The sequence below is a fragment of the Panthera uncia genome, chromosome B4, assembly GCF_023721935.1.
Source record: "Panthera uncia isolate 11264 chromosome B4, Puncia_PCG_1.0, whole genome shotgun sequence".
NCBI classification, from domain to species: Eukaryota; Metazoa; Chordata; class Mammalia; order Carnivora; family Felidae; genus Panthera; species Panthera uncia.
In genome coordinates this window covers 52,594,177-52,614,198 of record NC_064809.1, presented here as the reverse complement: position 1 = coordinate 52,614,198, position 20,022 = coordinate 52,594,177, and the positions used below count along the sequence as shown (strand labels likewise).

Below are 20,022 nucleotides of genomic sequence, written 5' to 3'. Positions count from 1 at the left end.
AAAACATGTTAAATGCTCTCTCAAGCACCTGGCTTAGTTCTACAGTGGGCAGGTACCTCTCCCTTACAAAGTGTGGCCCAAGGTCATTGTGCTCTGGCAAGGTGGCCTTTGTGGGAAATGCTTTGTAGGGAGAGAGGAGGCTTCCTCTCCAAGGGGAAAGGGAGAGAACCAGCATTTATTGCAGAGCAGATTTGTAGCCAAAAATCCCAGCTGTTTTCATTAATGATACAATCTCTTTTCATCTTCACAGCCAATCTCAGAAATATTTTTTCATGCCATATATGAGGAAAGAGAGGTTCAAAGTAATTTGACCTTAGTCACACAAGTGTACATGACTCCAGACCATCTAGCTTTCCTATCTTAAGGCACTAATGAGGACACATACTCATCAGCTCTCTCCTAATCACTCCAAGGAGTGTTGCCGTGGAACAAATGCAAATCTCCCATCTGTCATTGTGAAGAAATAGCAGGTCTGAAATCATCATTTTTTCCTATGCAAATAAGAAGTGAAGAATTTGACAGCAATTTTTAAAGAATCTGCCATTATTTACCCAACATAGGTGCATTTCACACCATTTGTAGACACCAAGGGGCCTTGGAAACAACAATGGAATTTTTAACTGGACTTCGTTACCCAGTGACTTCTTCAGCAGTAGAAAACTGGCACTGTATTATAAAGCCTAGGTATATGAAAAACCCCTTTAAATAATTATCAGATAAGTAGTAGCATTTTGGAGATGTCCAGAAGATCTCATTATTCACTATCAATAAATGTTTCAAAGTAGAGATCTTTCAGCTAGTATACTTTCCAAATGATATAGGTTAAAGAGCCGCATGAATAGGAATGACAAATATACACTACATTCTCACAAAAGTGATCAATAAATAATTTTCGAAGTTTAAGCAATAGGCAAAGATTCAAATTTTGCTTAGGAATTCAGTGTATAGTCTAAGTCAATAATAAGGGGAAAGGGAAGGTTGATAGCATATTTTATCCTTTTTCAAATGAAAAGGCATTTTTCAAACAGTAAGGTGAGAAACATGGCCATTTGCTCCTGTCCCACTCCACCAGAAGACCCATTTTCTATGGAAGTTACTTAATCTCACTTAATATGGAAATTTAGGATTTTTATTTCAATAGTTATCTTACGGAATTTAAATATTTAATTGTGTAATACTATGTTAACTTTATTGGGTGATGGATTTCATTTCCCAAGTGTTTAGTAATTCAAATCAAGGCAAGAAAACCATAATTAATATGTTCTAGTCTATGTAAGGTATATTCCATACCAAAAGTGAATGTCAAGTAATTTTCAGAAAACAAAAACTGTTAAGCTCCGTGCCAGAACAATATCAAGAACAGAAAAAGGAAATTGTTCAAGTAGCTTACCTTTCTCCAGAATGTGCAAATAGGCTTAAGCTCCTTGATTGTAAAATAGAAAATTCATGGAATGGAGACTAAGTAAGTCCTAGTTTCTGCCCTTAGGAACCTAGCAATGTTGAAGAGAAATGTGTCAGTTACCCAAATAAGACAGCAACAACATAACAATATAGTATTTTTAATACAAATAATGATATAATATAAAATAATGTATTTCTTTTGAATCTGAAATATATCCTCAAAGTGTGATGGCAGCTCAGTGGGTGGAGAAATCATATTCAGGAAAAGAATGATGAAAGATTCTTGACTTTGTCATTAAAAGGTTTAAAAAGGCTGCACTGGGGACAGTTGTTCAGCTTAGAGGGAATGGAGGGAAGAGACAGAGACTGGAAAAGAAGAGGATATGTGATGATATCAGTTTAGGAACAACTAAAACAACCAGAGTTTGACAGGGAATAAATGTATAAAGTGAAGTGCTACGCAGTATAGCTGGAAAAGAAGACTGGGGTTAGTTTGTGGTGAGACTTGAATGTCAGGCTAAAGAATTTGATGGATTTTAGTAGATTAACAACATGCCTTTTAAAACTTCTGTGTAGAAGACTGATGTAAGAAATGTGCTTTAGGCATTGGTGTATAGAATGGCAGAAAATACTGGACATTGGAGAACTATCTGCAGGTTGCTGTAAGGTCCTGACTTGCAGTAAAGAGGTTGAAGTTACATTATTGGCAATGGGAGAAGAAAGGAGAAACATACCTTAGTAGCAAGGGGACTTTCAAGTACATGTGTCCTGGTAACTGATCTGAATGTGTGGAGTGAGGAATTTGAGCAATTGGTGATAATTCTAAGATGTCAAGACTGAGTTATAGTGAGAGAATGCTTATGCTATTATTCATAAAGCCGATAGGAGAAGCAGGTTTGTTAGGTTGAGTAAAAGTTAGAGTTTGGTCATTGTATTATGGTGGGTTGTAGATAAGTTATAAAAGTTTATTTCTTGATAACACTCCGTGTCCAAGAATGGAATGCTCTCCATGAAGTCACTCAGAGCTCCCACCTGATGGATGTGTCCATCCTCATCAGGAACTGCTGCAGTAGAGGAAAAAAAGATTGAAAACTGTAGGCTTTTTACCTACTGGATCAGCCTGAAAATGACATATCACTTCGCTAATATTTGGCCAGAATTAGTCAAATGGCCTCACGTAAATGCAAAAGGGTTGAGACTATAATCTCTTGTAGGTTCAGGAAAGAGAGGATACTGGTGAGCACTACAATGTCTACTAGAAATGCACTGAGTGTAAGATGAATCTTTCCATAGCTTTGGATAGTGTGTGTGTGTGTGTGTGTGTGTGTAAAGAAGAATCGGTAAACAAAGAATACTTCCTCCTACTTTATTTAAAAAGTCTGTTTTGTACTCAGCTTAAGGAGCTTTGGACCCACAAGCTTTCCTTCTCTTGACCAAAAGGTATTTTACATAATATTGCTAGGTAATGATATTCAGGCTTCACAGAAGTAAGATGTTCATTGCATAACGTTTCTCAAAATGCTCAAGAGAATTTCCAGAAGTTTTTTTTTTTTATTAATTTATTTATTTTGAGAAAGACAGAGACAACATGAGTGGGAAAAGGGCAGAGAGAGAGAGAGAGGGAAAGAGAGAGAATCCCAAGCAGAATCCAGGCTGTCAGCACAGAGCCAGACACGGGGCCTGAATTCACGAAACCATGAGATCATGACCTAAGCCGAAACCAAGAATCAGACAGGACAGTTAACCAACTGAGCCACCCAGGCACTCCAAGAGAATTTCCGGAAGTTTTAAATGGAGTTTTACTAAATAAATTCTTGTCTAACTCTGTATTTCAACATGGAAGATAGGGAAATCATTTGTACTTTTAGTAGTTTAGTGAAATATAACTTGTGCCATGCATGTGAGTATTTGGAGGCTTAACTCACTTCTAGATTATTCAAAAGTACCTATGATTTCAAGTATCCAAGACACAATGAGAAAGGTTGGGATAAATGTAGTCCCCAAAACTTACTGTTAATATCACCAATTGTATCAATTGAGTTTTACTCATTGTTTTCACAAGGCAATTATAAAAAAGCAGGGAAAGTATTTGGTAAACTGCATGCAATAAGGCATTTCCAACTTTTATGAGATTCCTATTGGTCTACCAACCAAGAAAATAATCCTGAATTTGTTCAAATGTTTCACTTTGATAAATTTAATGAATAAATTTATATGGACATCTACTGTTAATATCTCTTATATCAATATAATAAATTCTTTTCTTTCCCAAAATCTCCCGCTTAGAATAAGTTACATAGCTACCCTAACTACATTTCACTCCTTAGCACCAGAGGTTGTTAGGTTACTATAATCACACATAATTTTGCTATAGAGTTGATATGCAATACAGTTTTATTTAAAGTAGACTGTTATTGGAGCACCTGGTGGCTCAGTCGGTTAAGTGACTGACTTCAGCTCAGGTCATGATCTCACGGTTTGTGAGTTCGAGCCCCACATTGGGCTCTGTGTTGGGCTCAGAGCCTGGAGCCTGCTTCAGACTCTATGTCTCCCTCTCTCTCTGCCCCTCCCCCACTCACACTCTGTCTATGTCTCTCTCTCAAAATAAATAAATATTAAAAAACACAAACTAGACTGTTATGGGAAATTTTTTAAATAACTAAGTGTAAGAAATTATAATTTAATCATACCTTGCTTAATTTAAAATGTTGAGCTCAACTCCACTTTGAAAGAAGGGCCAACAGTTTAATATCACAAATAGGAATTTATACATTAACTTATTTATTTCAAAATGCAACTTATGACATAAATCATTATAAATATCATCTCCTGTTTCTATACACCTATACACACAAACAACTATAATATGACAATCTAAGGCATACTTCATAAGGGGAAATTTTAATGTATAAATCAAGTCAATGAGTCAGATTCTCACTAACATTGAGATGCTTTTTTTTTCTACTTTTTTTTTAAATACAAGTTGAGTGCTTTTAGAAATGGCATAATACAGCATGATAGCAATTTATCTCAGTTAATGCTGTTTCCAAAGGTAACTAACTCACAGAGAAAAGCAGATACCCCTATATAAATGAGACTTAGAGGGAAACATTACAGTTCATAGCCAATTCTACAGCTTCCTTCAAAAAAAAAATGTATCATACATATGTAACCTCTGCCAGAAATGTCCAATTGGTTTAACAAACAAAATAAATCACCATACAGTATACAATTCCCAGAAGTCTGTGGTCTTTTAGTTGAAAACATGATTAATAGGAACACAAGTTGCTTTTGCAATACGCTGCATCAGAATATGACTGAGGTTTGCTGAAAGTCAGTTGAGCAGAATAAAAGGCATATATGTTTAACAAAAGCACATCGATGATAACACACAATGAAACCCTCATGAACACAAATTGCTTTAAGATTTTTAAATAACCTCTAGTACCAGCAAATCCAGCAAAGAATATAATTTCAAAAAAATATTTTGACTAAGAGCAAAAATTAATTAAAATTTTTACGTAGCATTTTATCTCATTTTAGAAATCTAATGCAAAATGAATTACTTAACAACGGTCCTTATGATTACTGGTTTTTTAATGTTCTTAACTTTACTCTTAGCTGTTTACAATTTACCAAGTTTCCAAATACCATTTTCTCCTTTGTTCTCAAACTCAAGCCATAGCAATACAAGCTAAAGAGTGACTTTTTAATGTTTTTAAAATAAAAATCTATAACAAGAACACTTCACTTTTAAAGATACTGACTTTTTATTACGGGACCTTAATTAGTGTTAAATTTAAAACAATTCTTTTCAAGACAATTTATATGTACTGGCAACAAACATGGGACACACAGACGCAGGTTCATGCTAATGTTAAATTACACAGGAAATCACTAGAATATTTGTACATGAAACAAGAAGAATTCTAGAGGTACATTGACCTCTAAAAGGGTAAGTAATTCAATGGTTCCCTGTTTAAAATATCAATTGTGCTCCTCTTTCCATATGTATTGGATCCCACATTGGTAGGAGAAAGAATGGCACCAAGATTGTTGCTGGAACGAATTAAGAAATTTGCCAGGCGTTGGGTCGCACATGTGGCAGTGTTGCATTTCCGCTTTTCCACTTGGTTACTGGTGGCATAGAACAAATATGAAAGGTTAGAGACTTAGACTCATGGTTGGATATATTAATGTGACAACAAATATATCAATGGGAACTGGTTACTTTTACATAAGTAACTCAGTGTTTTGGTTTGGAAACAGCTGGATAACAGATTTTTTTTGACACCTTGAAAATGCAGCAGAATCGATTTTTGACTAGGAAATCATACAGCAAAACTTCCATTATAGTCAATGTTGAATTTCCTAGTATTATCCTTTGAAACCTTAGAATATATTCCAAACAGTAACAATAATAAAAGGTTTCCTTATGTTATATTCTTCTAAATCTTGATGAATCTAGTTCCCAATATATAAAAAGCATTTAGAATAGAAAATGTATATGGAATCTGGAATATGTAGAATTAAACACATATATATTCATTTCCCACATCTTTCTAATAAAAATTAAGCAGTGTAAGATATTTTTGTTAAGTTCCCTGAGATCATCAAATCAGGGGTGTTAAGAAAGAAATTTCAAGTATTATAAAGTCTCAAGAGAATCAAATTTACCATCTGTTCCTACACTTGGACTATTGTAGTGTGGGAGTTCTGTTACTCTTAATATAAATACATGAATGTTACTATCTTTCTGCCACCTACTTAGTTCCTTTTAACAATTTTAATGATTAGACTGAATGTTAAAATAAAAGACTTTTTATATTAATAGTATTAATGTTCACCACATTCTTTCGGCCAGCTGGAACAATTGCATAATAATATTATGGGTAAGTCAGAAATGATCACTATGGTTAAATAATTGATTTGAATTTTAACTTTTGTTTCTTTTTACAGAATTTATTTATGTCAACTCTACATTTTTGTACCACCTTTTGTTTTAATGCGCTCTCAAAATGATATTGGAAATGGATACAGAATAATAACATGCTTCCTTTTTGTAGCTGATTATAAAAGCTAGGGAAATGTTTTAATTTCAGCTCCATAGAAATAAAAATATTGGTAAAACTTAGGATAAGTATAAACTGAGAAAGAAATATAGGTATGAAGCAATGTTCAGAAGCCAATGCATATATTTTATTTCAATGTGTTTACTTTATGTGGAGAGTACTTCTTACCTGTATCTCTGTATAGTGATAGCCTCAGGGTGTTTTTAAATCTCATGTGAAACTTGAGAGTTTTTATTCTCATATTTTTTTCCTAAATACAATAATTTCTTATGGCATTAGGTATCTGGATGATACCTTCTGGTATTAGGTATTGGGTTGAGTCTAAGTGTATGCTGACAAACCAATTATTCAGGCAAAGGAAATCCACTCTGAGACATAATTACTTGGTATATATGATAGTATTATTCATATTATCTATTTAATTATTTCTCTTTGCATGTGTCGTAAGCATGGCCAATGTGCATTTCCAAAGAATGATTTAATGCTTTTTAAGGATTAAACCAATAATTCATACATCAGACATTTAATTCTGAAACAGAATAAACCTTTCTTGAAAAAAGCAGAAATTAGAATTTGACCCAAACACTTCAAATTAATAAATATAAAGAAATAAATAAAGTTCTGAGTGAAATTGGAAAGATGATATCTGTTCCAAGATATGTTTGGCAAATGCTTGGAGTAGAGTGTGAACTAGTCTATTTGCTAAAAATCTGAGTGGTACTTTGATAATTGCTCTCAAGCTCTGTAACAGGATTTAAAATTATTCCAACCAAAATGTTATCTTATTTGGATTAGCTAGAAGAACCATCATTCTACTAAACAGAAATATTAAGAGCTTTTATGATGACTGATTTCATTATTGTGCAAATGCTTTCACAAACACAACTTTTCATGTAAACATAGCAACAGTATGTACAAGATTCTATCCCAAACTATTATTAGGATGGAAAAAGACAGATTAAATGGTTAGTAAAAGGCATCACGCCCCTACTTTCAGGCATTTTGTTCTCTTTAACTACTTGGGTAGGCAAGGCTTGCCATCTAGTAACAAACACTGGTTCAAAGCTATTGACAATTTATACACATGCATATGTCCTTAACTTTAAGAGTTTAAAAAGTGAAGACTGTAAGCTAAAGTATCACTCTTAAATTGTCTCTCTTTAAAAACACCTCAGTTTCAGGGTTTTTAAAAGTTTTAAACTGTATCCCTGCTCTAGCTCCCAATATTCATTTGTGGAAGTATAAGAATTCCTACAGCAAGCTCCTATGTGTATAGCTTGGAAAACTCTGTTAATTATACTGTTAGATAATCTCTGATTATCTGCTAAGCAGGTTTACAACTGAGTGTTTAAAAGGTGTGGGCAAATGTATGAACCTGTTGCTCCAGTCAAGAGTATTAAATAACTATTTTTTAGTATGACTTGTAAAGTCTGTTTGTTACTTCTTTTTTTTTTATTTTAAGATTTTTTGAACTGTTTATTTTTTTTATTTTAGAGAGAGAGAGAGAGCACGAGGGGGAGCAGAGAGAGAGGGAGAGAGAGGATCCCATTGCAGGCTCTGTGCCATCAGCCCAGAGCCCAATGTAGGGCACAGTCCCACCAACTGTGAGATCATGACCTGAGCTGAAATCAAGTGTCTGACGCTTAACCAAGTGAGCCACCCAGGTGCCCCAAGTTTGTTACTTCTTAGTCTCACCTCATACATGTGTAGAAGTTAAAAAAGATCTCAAGTGAGATGATTAAATTTTATGAGAAAAATCACATTCAGTGAATGATAAATTAACATCAGCTTTGTCTTTTAAAGGTGTTTGAAATTTGAGTCATTTTCTGAAGAAGATTTTTTTGAGGTTATAGAATATTACATGGTTGAACAGCTCAGGATGATAAATTTTCATTAAAAAAATGATGAGACATATTCATTTCAGGAAACCCATTAAAAAGCAATTTGAAGAATGCTTTACAAGTATTTCTAATGAAGATTCTAAGTAAGAGATTGTGAAAATAACTTGATAATAATGTTATATACTATTTTATTTTCAAGTGAAATTCACTTCCTAATAAACTAATATCCATGAAGCCATACTGCATAAAGGTGCTTATCAAATGTCTATACCTAATGAAAGAAAAGATCAAGATATAGACAGAATTATGAAGTAATACTGCTAATTTTCCTGTCATTCTATTGTTCTGCTGGTTTACCAGAAACTTCATGTCAGTTTTAGTTATTTTTATCCACAAAAATCCAATTGAAAATCAGAGTCAATTCTGAGAATATCCTGTAAATTCGATAAGCCTGAAAGGACAAAGGAAGTCTGATAACTCCTGCTATTTGTTTCATGTGGGTGCTGTAGAAATATACGTATCACCACAGATTGCCACCTCAATGAAAAAACACCCCAAGGGAAAATGGACAAGATGCTAATAATTCTATGAGAAAAGTTCTAATATGACTTAAAGCAAACTCTTCAAATATAAACTTAACTCTCTTTGGTGTTAAAGAATGTGTAAGTTCAGTCCTAAAAGACTACAAGGAGTCAAACTGATTTAAGTACAAACAAATCCTCACTATATTGTATATGACATATGTATGCATTTGGACTTGAGAATCTTTTAAATAAAAGAATTACCATTTTAAAGGCTTTCCACTTGAAAGTTGTAATTACTGCTAACATTATCACCTGATAGTTTTTAGACTTCCTTAAAATATTACCAGTTAAATGACATGACACCTTCTCAAATAAACCTTTTTAGGAAATTCTGGTGAATATGCTACCTACTGAATTCATTTTTAAGAAGTATTAATTTACATTTAGTTAAGCTCAGAAGTAATCTTATGAAGAATATATTTTTTTATAATTTTATTTCATTAACAGAACAGTTAACAATATAGAAAAAAACCCTTAAGAGCAAATGGCTTTTTTTTAAATTTTTTTTTAACATTTATTTATTTTTGAGACAGTGAGAGATAGAGCATGAACGGGGGAGGGGCAGAGAGCGATAGGGAGACACAGAATCCAAAGCAGACTCCAGGCTCTGAGCCATTAGCCCAGAGTCCGACGCAGGGCTCCAACCCATGGACCGCAAGATCGTGACCTGAGCTGAAGTCGGACGCTTAACCGACTGAGCCACCCTTTTTTTTTTTAATTTTTTTTAAACGTTTATTTATTTTTAAGACAGAGAGAGAGCATGAATGGGGGAGGGGCAGAGAGAGAGGGAGACACAGAATCTGAAGCAGGCTCCAGGCTCTGAACCATCTGCCCAGAGCCTGACTGCAAATGGCTTTTTAACTAGTTCTTAAAATTTTTAATTTGCCCCCTGATTATTTCTATGTATTTTGATTTCCAGAAAGAGATCTAAAAGTTCTGGATATTGCCAGAGCGCTCCAAGGAGAAAAAGAAATCTGTAAATAGACAATAAAATCCCACCTGTTATAAAATATATGCTTTAAGTTTTTACAGTTTGTTTTAGAATCAGGTTAATATAGTGGAAAATACTACCCTTGGCTTTTCCTGCTTCATGTTCTGGTTTTGCCCCTCTAGTTTCCAAAAGCATTTTTCTTTTTCTTTTTCTTTTTTTTTTAATATGAAATTTATTGTCAAATTGGTTTCCATACAACACCCAGTGCTCATCCCAAAAGGTGCCCTCCTCAATAACCATCACCCACACTTTCTGCCCTCCCACCCCCCCTCAGTTTGTTCTCAGTTTTTAAGAGTCTCTTATGCAAAAGCATATTTCTTGATAAAACTGGAACTATTCCATTCCTTTCTGTCAGTTCTGTCAGAAAGTCATCAACCACTGGTGTTATTCTTTAAAGAACACAGAATTCAAGGAACAGATAAACAGTTTAATGTACTGTTCTTAAGCATGATTTCATCAGAAATCTAATGGCATAAGGGCTGTTAGTTATATAGCAGTTTTTAATTCTAATTTTCCCACATTTTACAAAAGAAACAGGATTTTTTGTTACTAACCTTTCAATGGGGGTAGCTTTCAGATGGTGTAGTGCAACCAAGAGCACAATGAGAACTACTGGAAGTTTCAGGAGGCACATTGCTTCTCAAATTTTCTGAAAAGAATAATTCAGCATCGAAATCAAGAAATGTCTTATAGCTCTGATTGATGGAACTTGAGACTAGAGCCTACTTTAAAAAAAATCTATTTAAACATAATCTCCAAATATAGCAATTTTATTGATACAGTCTCTTGATACTGTTTAAACAATTTTCAAATATTTTCAAAATTTTCAATTTCCCAATTTCCTTCTCTAAACAATCTGGAAAGTTGATATTATACCACATTATTGCTTTAGCCTTTCTTTGAAATAAGTATATATTTGATCCCAAATCTAAGCTTCCCTAAACGATATTTTCCCATAAACAGGAAGCTCTTTACCTTTTAGTGTTTCAGCGTCAGCAATATCAGAGAATGCCTCTAATGGTAAGAAAGCTTTATAAACAATCCCAAGCTTGCATCCACTGGAGTATTTGCCCCCACACTTGCCAATGAGTAATCCAGCTCTTATATACTCTTCACACCTTTCCCGGCTCTGACATCAGGCAGCTCAGAGAAACTGTCATTAATTTCCATCCCTATAGAAAGTGCCTCATAGACAGCAGAAGCAGATGGGTCATTATTATATTACATTAACACATCAGTAAATATTAAGGTAGCAGATACAGAGTGTCTTTGTGCAGTTAATGGTGTGTCACACACAACAGAAGTTTGAATTTTCCATTTTTGTGAAATACAAGAGTGGATTTTCAAAGATTAAGTGGTATGCTCTAGTAAAGTATTGATAGAAAGAAGTGATTAAGAATAACAAATGTGTTTATATGCAAAGAGTGAAGCCAGGGACATTGAAGAATCTAATGAGGAAGCTAAAGCCAAATGACCCCAATGGCTTAATTCCATGAACATTCAGTAGTAGAGTAAACTATGAGGCCAAGGGTGGATAAAAAAAGACACTTAAAAAGATGGGGGGGTGGGGACAGAAAGAAATCGAAAGCTACTTATAATGAAATGGGGATGGAAGATTAAAGGCAGCAAAACAATAATTTTCAATCCCCAAATTCATTTGTCAGCATTTAAATAGAGACACATATCTGTGTGATTAAGAATTTTTTTGCTGACTCTTTCTATTATTACATAGAAACATCACAATTACTTTGAAAGAATATTTAATTTGTTATTTTTATTTTCACCAAATTGTTCTTTCTTTTCTTGTATTTCTAAGTTATATTTAAGTTAATGTTCTAAGTTATGACAATAGCCGATGTAGCAAGTAAGACAAATTCCAAATGCTTGTGGAAATATGCATATCTATGCAATCTAAAAAAGATGGAAGTACTCCAAGTAAAAAAAAATAAGTTCACTGAACTCATATAATTCTTTAAAGCTTAGTAATATAGTTTGAGGGTGGTTAGTAAAAATTTCAGGAAAAAAATCAGTTTTCCCAATCCTTATTCTAATTATCCAATGATTCTGCAATTTTAATATTTCTGTAAAATTTACTGATATTCCAAAAAGAAAGAAAACATAAACTCAAATGATTTGGACTATACCTGGGTGGCTCAGTTGATTGAGCGTCTGACTCTTGATTTCGGCTCGGGTCATTAGCTCATGGTTCGTGGGTTCAAGCCCTGAGTGGGGGAGGTTCATACTGACAGTTGGGAGCCTGCTTGGGATTCTCTCTACCTCGTTCTCTGCCCCTCCCCCACTCATCCTCTCTCTGTCTCTTTCTCTCTCTTAAAATAAATAAATAAACTTAAAAAATATTTTTAAAAATCAAGTGATTTGGAAGAATGATAATTTCCTGTAAGAAAATGATTGATGTATTTAACAAAGTATATACAATGATTTAGAAAATATAACAGAAGCCCAGAGATGTTAAATAGCTTATTCAGCATTATACATCTAGTTCATTTTGAAACCTTGAGCCAAAGCTTGGTTTTTCTGATTTATGGTCTCGTGTTCCTTTAAACCAAAATACCTGCTTTTAGCTACATATTTATTTTATTTCCCTATTTTTTTTCCCCTCTGAGATGTTGAAGGTGCCAAACATAACATTCAAAAATTGGTTTTCTCTCCCTGTAGGAAATTAATGTTATAAGGAAAATGTTCTACCTAAGAAAGGAACAGGAGAACCTGAATCTTTTTAAGGGCTACCTTATGTCAGTCATAGTTATTTAATTGATATATGATTCCTCACTTCATCTTCACACATCTGTTTTCATCATTAGATGGTGATACAGTGATTCAGAGAATGTAAGTGGCTGCTTAAAGTTGCACAGCTACTCAGGGCAAAGTGAAATTCAAATTCTCATCTCCTTGTTCCATGATATTTATTTCTTTGTTATAAAGGATCTGTGTTCTCATATACTGAATTGCTAATTCCTTCCTGTAAATGTTGTATCTTATTATAACACTTCAAATGACTCAGTTGCAGCCAAATATGGCCTTAGGCAGTCTTGTATAATGTTTGGTAAGGTCAACATCTATCCCAATCTCTAACAGCTTTAGGTCTTTCATGCTTCCTACACTATTGAAAGTGGAGGTGGTAAATTGTCTTTATGAGGTAACTCCATTTCCAGATAATAAGCTCCTTCCTACATGACAAACATTACTGTCACTCATCTTTGTACCCACTTTAGCCTTGCTAGTCCAAGCGTAAGTAATGCCATGGCAGTTTTGGCCTTATTTGGAAGCTTGTTAGAATTTCAGGCCCCACCCCAGAGCTACTGAATTGGAATGTGCATTTAAGAAAAGATTTCCCTGGGGTGCCTGGATGGCTCAGTCAATTAGGTCTCTGACTTCGGCTCAGGTCATGATCTCATGCTTTGTGAGTTTGAGCCCAGCTCAGAGCTGGAGCCTGCTTCAGATTCTGTGTCTCCCTCTCTCTCTGCCCCAACTCCCATTCATGCTCTGTCTCTCAAAAATAAATAAACATTGAAAACAAATTTTTTTTAATTTAAAAATATCTTCCCTGGGTGACTGTATGCACACTAAAGTTTGAGAAAATCTGGTCTATTGCACATTCCATTTATTCAATGATTCAATAAACACTGATTAAGGACACATTCTATGATAGGGAATGTTCTAGGGACTAGAGCTACAACAGTGAACAAAGCCAAGTCCCTGCTGTCATGGGAGCTTAGAGCCAGTGAAGGAAACAAAATCAAAAAAGTGAACAAGTGAATATGTAATTACAAGTGTGAAGTGCTGTGGAGAAAACTAATTTGGTAGTGAGAGAAAGAAAAGTGGTGATGTTTAAGTTGAATCCTAAACCATAAGAGATGACAAAGGAAAAAGTAATGGAAAGTGTTTAAGATCTGAGAAACAACATGTGAAAATTCAGGTAATTAAAGGAGAAATTGGTGTAAAGATGATTATAGCGTTAAAAAATCAATGTGGTGTTGTACATCTGAAACAAATGTAACATTGTACGTCAACTACACTCAAATAAAAAAAGTAATAAAAAAATAATAAAGAAAACATCAGGCTGACTACTGTGGGTGGACTGGATCAGAGGGGAGCAAGAGTAAAAGCAGGAAACCTGTTGGAAGACTATGGCAGTGTCCCGATGTGAGACAGTGATGCCACACATAGGGTGATAGCAGAGCAGTAGAAAAGTAAATGAGTTCAAATCACATTTGGGATCATTACATGATTTGACAATGGATTAAGTATGGAGAACAAGTGAATGGGAACAGAGCATTAAAATGAGAGCCAGGTTAGGATATAATTAATAATACAAATTAATGGGCTTTTCATCAAATTTACAAAATATATTTTATAAATCTTTTAGAAAATAATTTCTATTTTTTATCAAATTTGTGTGTCTACAATTTTTAAAAATCAAATACTATCAGAAGTCTAATAATAAAAACAGCAGTCTTCTGTCTTCCTTCAGCCTACCTCTGAATTTTGCTCTCCATTGGTAATCACTTTTAGCGATTTTAGCTGTTTTCTCCATATTTTGAAAATAATCTCTTCTTAGGACACCTGGGGGGCTCAGTCAGTTAAGTGTCTGACTTGGTTTCAGCTCAGGTCATGATCTCATGGTTCATGAGATCAAGCCTTAAATCAGGCTCTGTGCTGACAGCACATACCCTACTCTGGAAGATAAAGAGTTAGTTAGTTAGTTAGTTTATTTACTTGATTGGTTGATTGATTGATTTTTAAGTAATCTCTATACCCAACATGGGGTTTGAACTCAACCCCGAGATCAAGAGTTTCATGCTCTACCAAACGAGCCAGCCAAGCACCCCAAGAATTAGCATTTAACAGCACACTTACTTTTCTTCTTTATCCTGTTCCTCTAATATTTGAATAAAACATTTTGAGGGGCGCGTGGGTGGCTCAGTCGGTTGAGCGTCCGACTTCGGCTCAGGTCATGATCTCATGGTCTGTGAGTTCAAGCCCCTCATTGGGCTCTGTGCTGACAGCTCAGAGCCTGAAGCCTGCTTCGGATTCTGTGTCTCCCTCTCTCTCTGCCCCTACTCTGCTCATGCTTTCTCTCTCTCTCTTTCAAAAATAAATAAACATTTAAAAAAATTTAAAAAATAAAACATTTTGATTGTATCAATATTAGATGGATTTTTAAAATATTTACATTTAAATTTTTTGTTACAGAAACTTTCAAATGTATATAAAGTTTTGATAATTATCAAATCACAAATATATCTTATTTTCTCTATATTCCTACCTACTTTCCTCCCACTCCATACCAGATTGTTAAAAACAAATCCTAAACACTATACAATTTTATATGTAACATTTTTCAGGTTTATATTCATGAAAGACAAGGAGACTTTATACAACACAGCTACAAAATTGTTGGTATAGCTAAAGTGAAATTTTACAGTAATTCCTTAATATAATTAAATAATCCAATCAGTATTCACATTTTTCAGTTGTATATAAAATATTTTTAATTAGTCTGTTAGAGTCAGAATCTAAATAAGATTGCATTTGTTTTTTTGTCTCTCATGACTCTTTTAATATATAATTTTCCTTCCTTTCTTTTTCCTACCATTGACTTATTAAAGAAACCAGGTCATTTATTGTATAGAATGCCCCACATCCCAGATTTTGCTGATGGCAATCATGAGGTATCATTTAATGTGTTCCTTTCTCACTTGTGTTTTCTTTATACTGGTTGTTTGGTCTAGAGGCTTGATCACATTCAGGTAAGAATGCTTACCTACTGCATTACAACATCTGGTTGAATCTTTATTCCTACTGCATTACAACATCTGGTTGAATCTCTTTTATGGCATTAAGACTGATCAGCGAGGTCAGATTTTGTCAGCCACATTGTCCATTCTGAGTTCTCCATTAGCCTTTCACTCTGATTTTAGCAACCATTGGTTATAATTGCCTAGAACCATTGTTTTATTACAGGCTTCCAGTGATAGTCTAATTATGTTATTCCCTCTACATTTATTTGCTGAAATTCTCCAATAAAGGAGAGCATTCTTCATTAAGTATTTCACTACCTTGAGGTACAGTTTTAAAGAAAAAGCAGGATATATACTTCATTCTTTCCTCTCATTCATGAGTTTTCTGCATACAGTAATGAGATGGTTCTCAAGCATCCTCTAAATATGAACTTAAAGGTTTTTTTGGGGGGGATGGGGGTGGTTCTCATTGTGAACCCATATATTTTAACATACATGTATTTTGATCCCCACTTTTTTGATGTTCAAATTATCCTATGTTAGAACTCTTGCACAATGCTGGTAGATTAGTTCAGCCACAATGAAAAACACTATGAAGCTTCCTTAAGAAATTAAAAATGGAACTAGCGTATGGTCCAACAATCCCACTTCTGTGTATATATCCAAAGAAAACAACATCATCGTCTTGAAGATATATCCGTACTTACATGTTCATTGCAGCATATTCACAATATCCAAAGTATGGAAACAACCTAAGTGCCTGTTGACAGATGAATAGATAAATAAAATATTATTTTCTAGAGAGATAAAATATGATACAAGATTGTCTATATACAATGGCTGAACTATACACAATATTTTCATATAAAAATAGAAAACATAAAAATAGTAAGAGTTTATAGCTGATTTTTCACTAAACATTTTTTTGTTGTTGCTACATAGTTGTAAAACTATCTTGGGTACTTATAAAATGGCAGAGTAGGAGGATCCCAAACTCACCTCATCCCGTGTATACACCTACATAATACCCACATCAGTGTATATAACCTAGAAAATGACCTGAAGCCTGGCAGAATAGACTCTCCACAGCTAAACATAAAGAAGAAGCCAAATCAAAAAACGGTAGGAAGAACAGAAATCCAGTGAGGAACTAAACTGACTTCAGGACTGTCCCCAGGAGGGAGGGACTCTGCAAGCAAAGAGAGGGGAGAACAGACCCCATACTGGGCATCTTAAGTAAGGGGAACCTGTTCAGAGAAGACAAATATCCATACCATTTGGCTTTGAAAACCAGAGGGGATTAACATCATGAGTTTTAACAGTCAGTAGAGCTTAACAGTTGGAATTTTAAAAATCAGTTCTGGGAGAGCTGAAAGGTGATAGGAAACTGAGTCACCACCCTTAAAGAGACAGCATAACAAACAATCCTGCTTAGATATAGCATAGAAGCAGCAGTTTGAAAGATGTCTGGGGTATATAGAAAGGAGATTTATTTACTAATCTCAGAATATGTGCAGGAAGGGCAGGGATCTTTGGGAGACTACACCAAGAACAAAGGAACTGGCAGGCACTATTTTCCTCCTACACCGCCCAAGCTAGACACATGGACACCTGTGGGAAATAGCACATGAACACTCTCCACCTAGCTGCCTAACAACATGCCCCCACCTCCATGCTCTTCTGCAGACTCGCCCCCTCCAACTCAGCCTCTGCAGCTCTCCAAAACAGTGCCATCTCTCCTCTCATGGCAGACTTGTGCAAAATTTGCTAACACTTCATGCCATGTCCCCACACTGTTCTGTGGACACACTCTCTCCAACCCTGCCCTCAGCAGGAGTCCATCCAAAGTGGTACCACAAATGTGGTGGTGTGCAAGCAGCCTTGACAGTAGCCAGCACCACCACAAAGTGACACCTACCCTGAGGAGAGGGGAAGATAACCACACACAGCAGTTTGACTGCAGTCTGAGCAATGGGCTGGAGACAGATATCTTGTCTGACCTCAGGCCCTGCCCACCAACAAACTTCTTAGGGGGACAGAAGAGGGATAATGTTCTGACTTTGGTGGGACCACACCTCTGTCAAAAGCCTAGTTTCACCCAATTCATACCCAAAGTGGCCCAAGACTGGCCCATTAATAACACAGGAACCAAACCCTGGGCACTACAGGCAAAGAGAACCACTGCAGATGGCTGGACTGAAGGCAAATGCACTTAGCCACAGCAGTAGGGTGCACACTACACCTATAGAAAGTGACAGGTTCTGGTGAGCAGGGGACATGCACTACACAGGGCACTACAGGGCTTCTTCTTCATAAGGCTACTACTTTCAAGAACAGGTGACATTGCTGACTTACCTAACACATAGAAATGGAGAGTTAGATAGAATGAGGAGTTAAAGGAATATGTTCCAAATGAAAGGAAGGGAAAAATCAGACAAAATGGAGATAAGTAATATGTCTGACAGAGATTTTAAAGTCATGGTCATAAAGATATTCACTGGATCTGAGAAAAGAGTGAAGGACCTCAGTGACATCCTTGACAAAGAGAAAATTTAAAGAACCATCAGAGATAAAGAATTCAATAACTGAAATAAAAAATACACTAGAAGGAGTAAATAGTAGACTAGAGGACAGAAGAATGGATCAGAGACCTGGAGGACAGAATAATGGAAAGCAATCATGCTGAACAAAAGAAGAAAAAGGTAATAAAAAAATAAGAATAGATCAAAGGAACTCAGTGACACTATCAAGCATAATAACATTTGTATTATAGGGATCCCAGAACAAGAGAAAGAAAGGGGGGAAGAATTTTATTTGAAGAAATAATAACTGGAATACAGGGAAGGAAACAGAAATTCAGATCCAAGAGGCACAGCGAACCCCCAACAAAATCAAGCCAAGGATATCCACACTAAGGCATGTAGTAATTAAAATGGCAAAAAGTAGTGATAAAGAATCTTTGAAACAGCAAGGGAAAATAAAATAGTTATATACAAGGAAAACCCTATAAGGCTCTTAGCTAATTTTTCAGCAGAAACTTTGCAGGCCAGAAGGGAGTAGCATGATATATTCAAAGTGCTGAAAGGAAAAAACCTGCAGCCAAGAATATTCTATTGATCAAGGCTATCATTCAGAATAGAAGGAGAGCTAAAGAATTTCCCAAACAAAAGTTAAAGGGATTAACCACCAGTAAAACAGACTTACAAGAAATGTTAAAAGAGATTTTCAAGTGGAAAGGAAGAACTATAAGTAGGAGTAAAAAAATTTGGAAGCACAAAAGTAGCAAAATTAAGTATATCTATAAAAATCAGTCAAGGGATTCACAAAATAAAAAGATGTAAAGTATGACACTATATGCCTAAAAGATGGCAGGGGGGAAAGCAAAAATTTAGTGCTTTTAGAATGTGTTCAGACGTAAGTGACCATCAGTATAATATAGACTGTTATATGCATAAGATGTTATATATCAACCTAATGGTAACCACAAATCAAAAACCAGTAATAGAAATGCAAAAAATAAAGAGAATAAACTTAAGTATATCATCAAAGGATGCCAGCACAAGAGAAGAGGGCAAGAGAAGACAGGAACAAGAACTATAAACACAACCATAAAACAAGTCACAAAAGAGAAATAAGTACACAGCCATCAATAATTACCTTGATTGTAAATGGATTAAACTATCTAATCAAAAGACTAGGGTAATAGAGTGGACAATAAAACAAGACTTATCTATAGACTGCCTGTAACAGACTTGTTTCAGTCCTAAAGACATGTGCAGATTGAAAGTGAAGGGATATTAAAACATTTATGCAAACAGAACTGAAAAAAAAAAAAGCTAGGAGCTAGGGGAGCAATACTTATAATGGACAAAATAGATTTTAAAACAAAGACTCTAACAAGAAGGACACTACATATTCATAAAGGGAACACCCCAAGAAGTTATAACAATTATAAATATTTATGCACCCAATATAGGAACACTTAAATGCATAAGGCAGCTATTAACAAACATAAAGGAAGCAATCGATAGTAATACAATAATAGTAGGAGACTTTAACATTCCACTTACATCAATGAATAGATCATCCAAACAGAAAGTCAACAACTAAACAGTGGCTTTGAATGATACATTAGACCAAAAGGATCTAACAAATATATACAGAACATTCCATCCTAAAACAGTGGAATGTCATTCTTTTCAAGTGAACATGGAACATTCTCTAGAATAGGTCACATGGTAGGCCACAAAACAAATCTCAAAAAATTCAAAAAGATTGAAATCACATCATGCCTCTTTTCTGAACACAACACTATGAAACTAGAAATCAACCACAAGAAAAAAAATCTAGAAAGAACACAAATACATGGAG

General features: G+C 35.0%; 1 protein-coding gene across 1 annotated transcript; it reads right to left on the bottom strand.

Moving 5' to 3' along the window:
* Positions 1-5,210: 5,210 nt before the first annotated feature.
* Positions 5,211-10,568, bottom strand: IAPP (islet amyloid polypeptide). The gene is made up of 2 exons (XM_049627161.1): positions 10,444-10,568; positions 5,211-5,538 (listed from the first exon to the last, which is right to left on the bottom strand). Exons 1-2 carry the CDS (start codon positions 10,521-10,523, stop codon positions 5,349-5,351), a joined length of 270 nt encoding a protein of 89 aa, XP_049483118.1. The 5' UTR covers positions 10,524-10,568; the 3' UTR covers positions 5,211-5,348.
* Positions 10,569-20,022: the final 9,454 nt, after the last annotated feature.

Coding starts and splice junctions, on each gene's coding strand:
- IAPP (XM_049627161.1), bottom strand. CDS start 10,523: ATGTGCCTCCTGAAACTTCCAGTAGTTCTCATTGTGCTCTTGGTTGCA. Junction 5,539..10,443: donor AAAGCTACCCCCATTGAAAG/GTTAGTAACAAA, acceptor CTATGCCACCAG/TAACCAAGTGGAAAAGCGGA.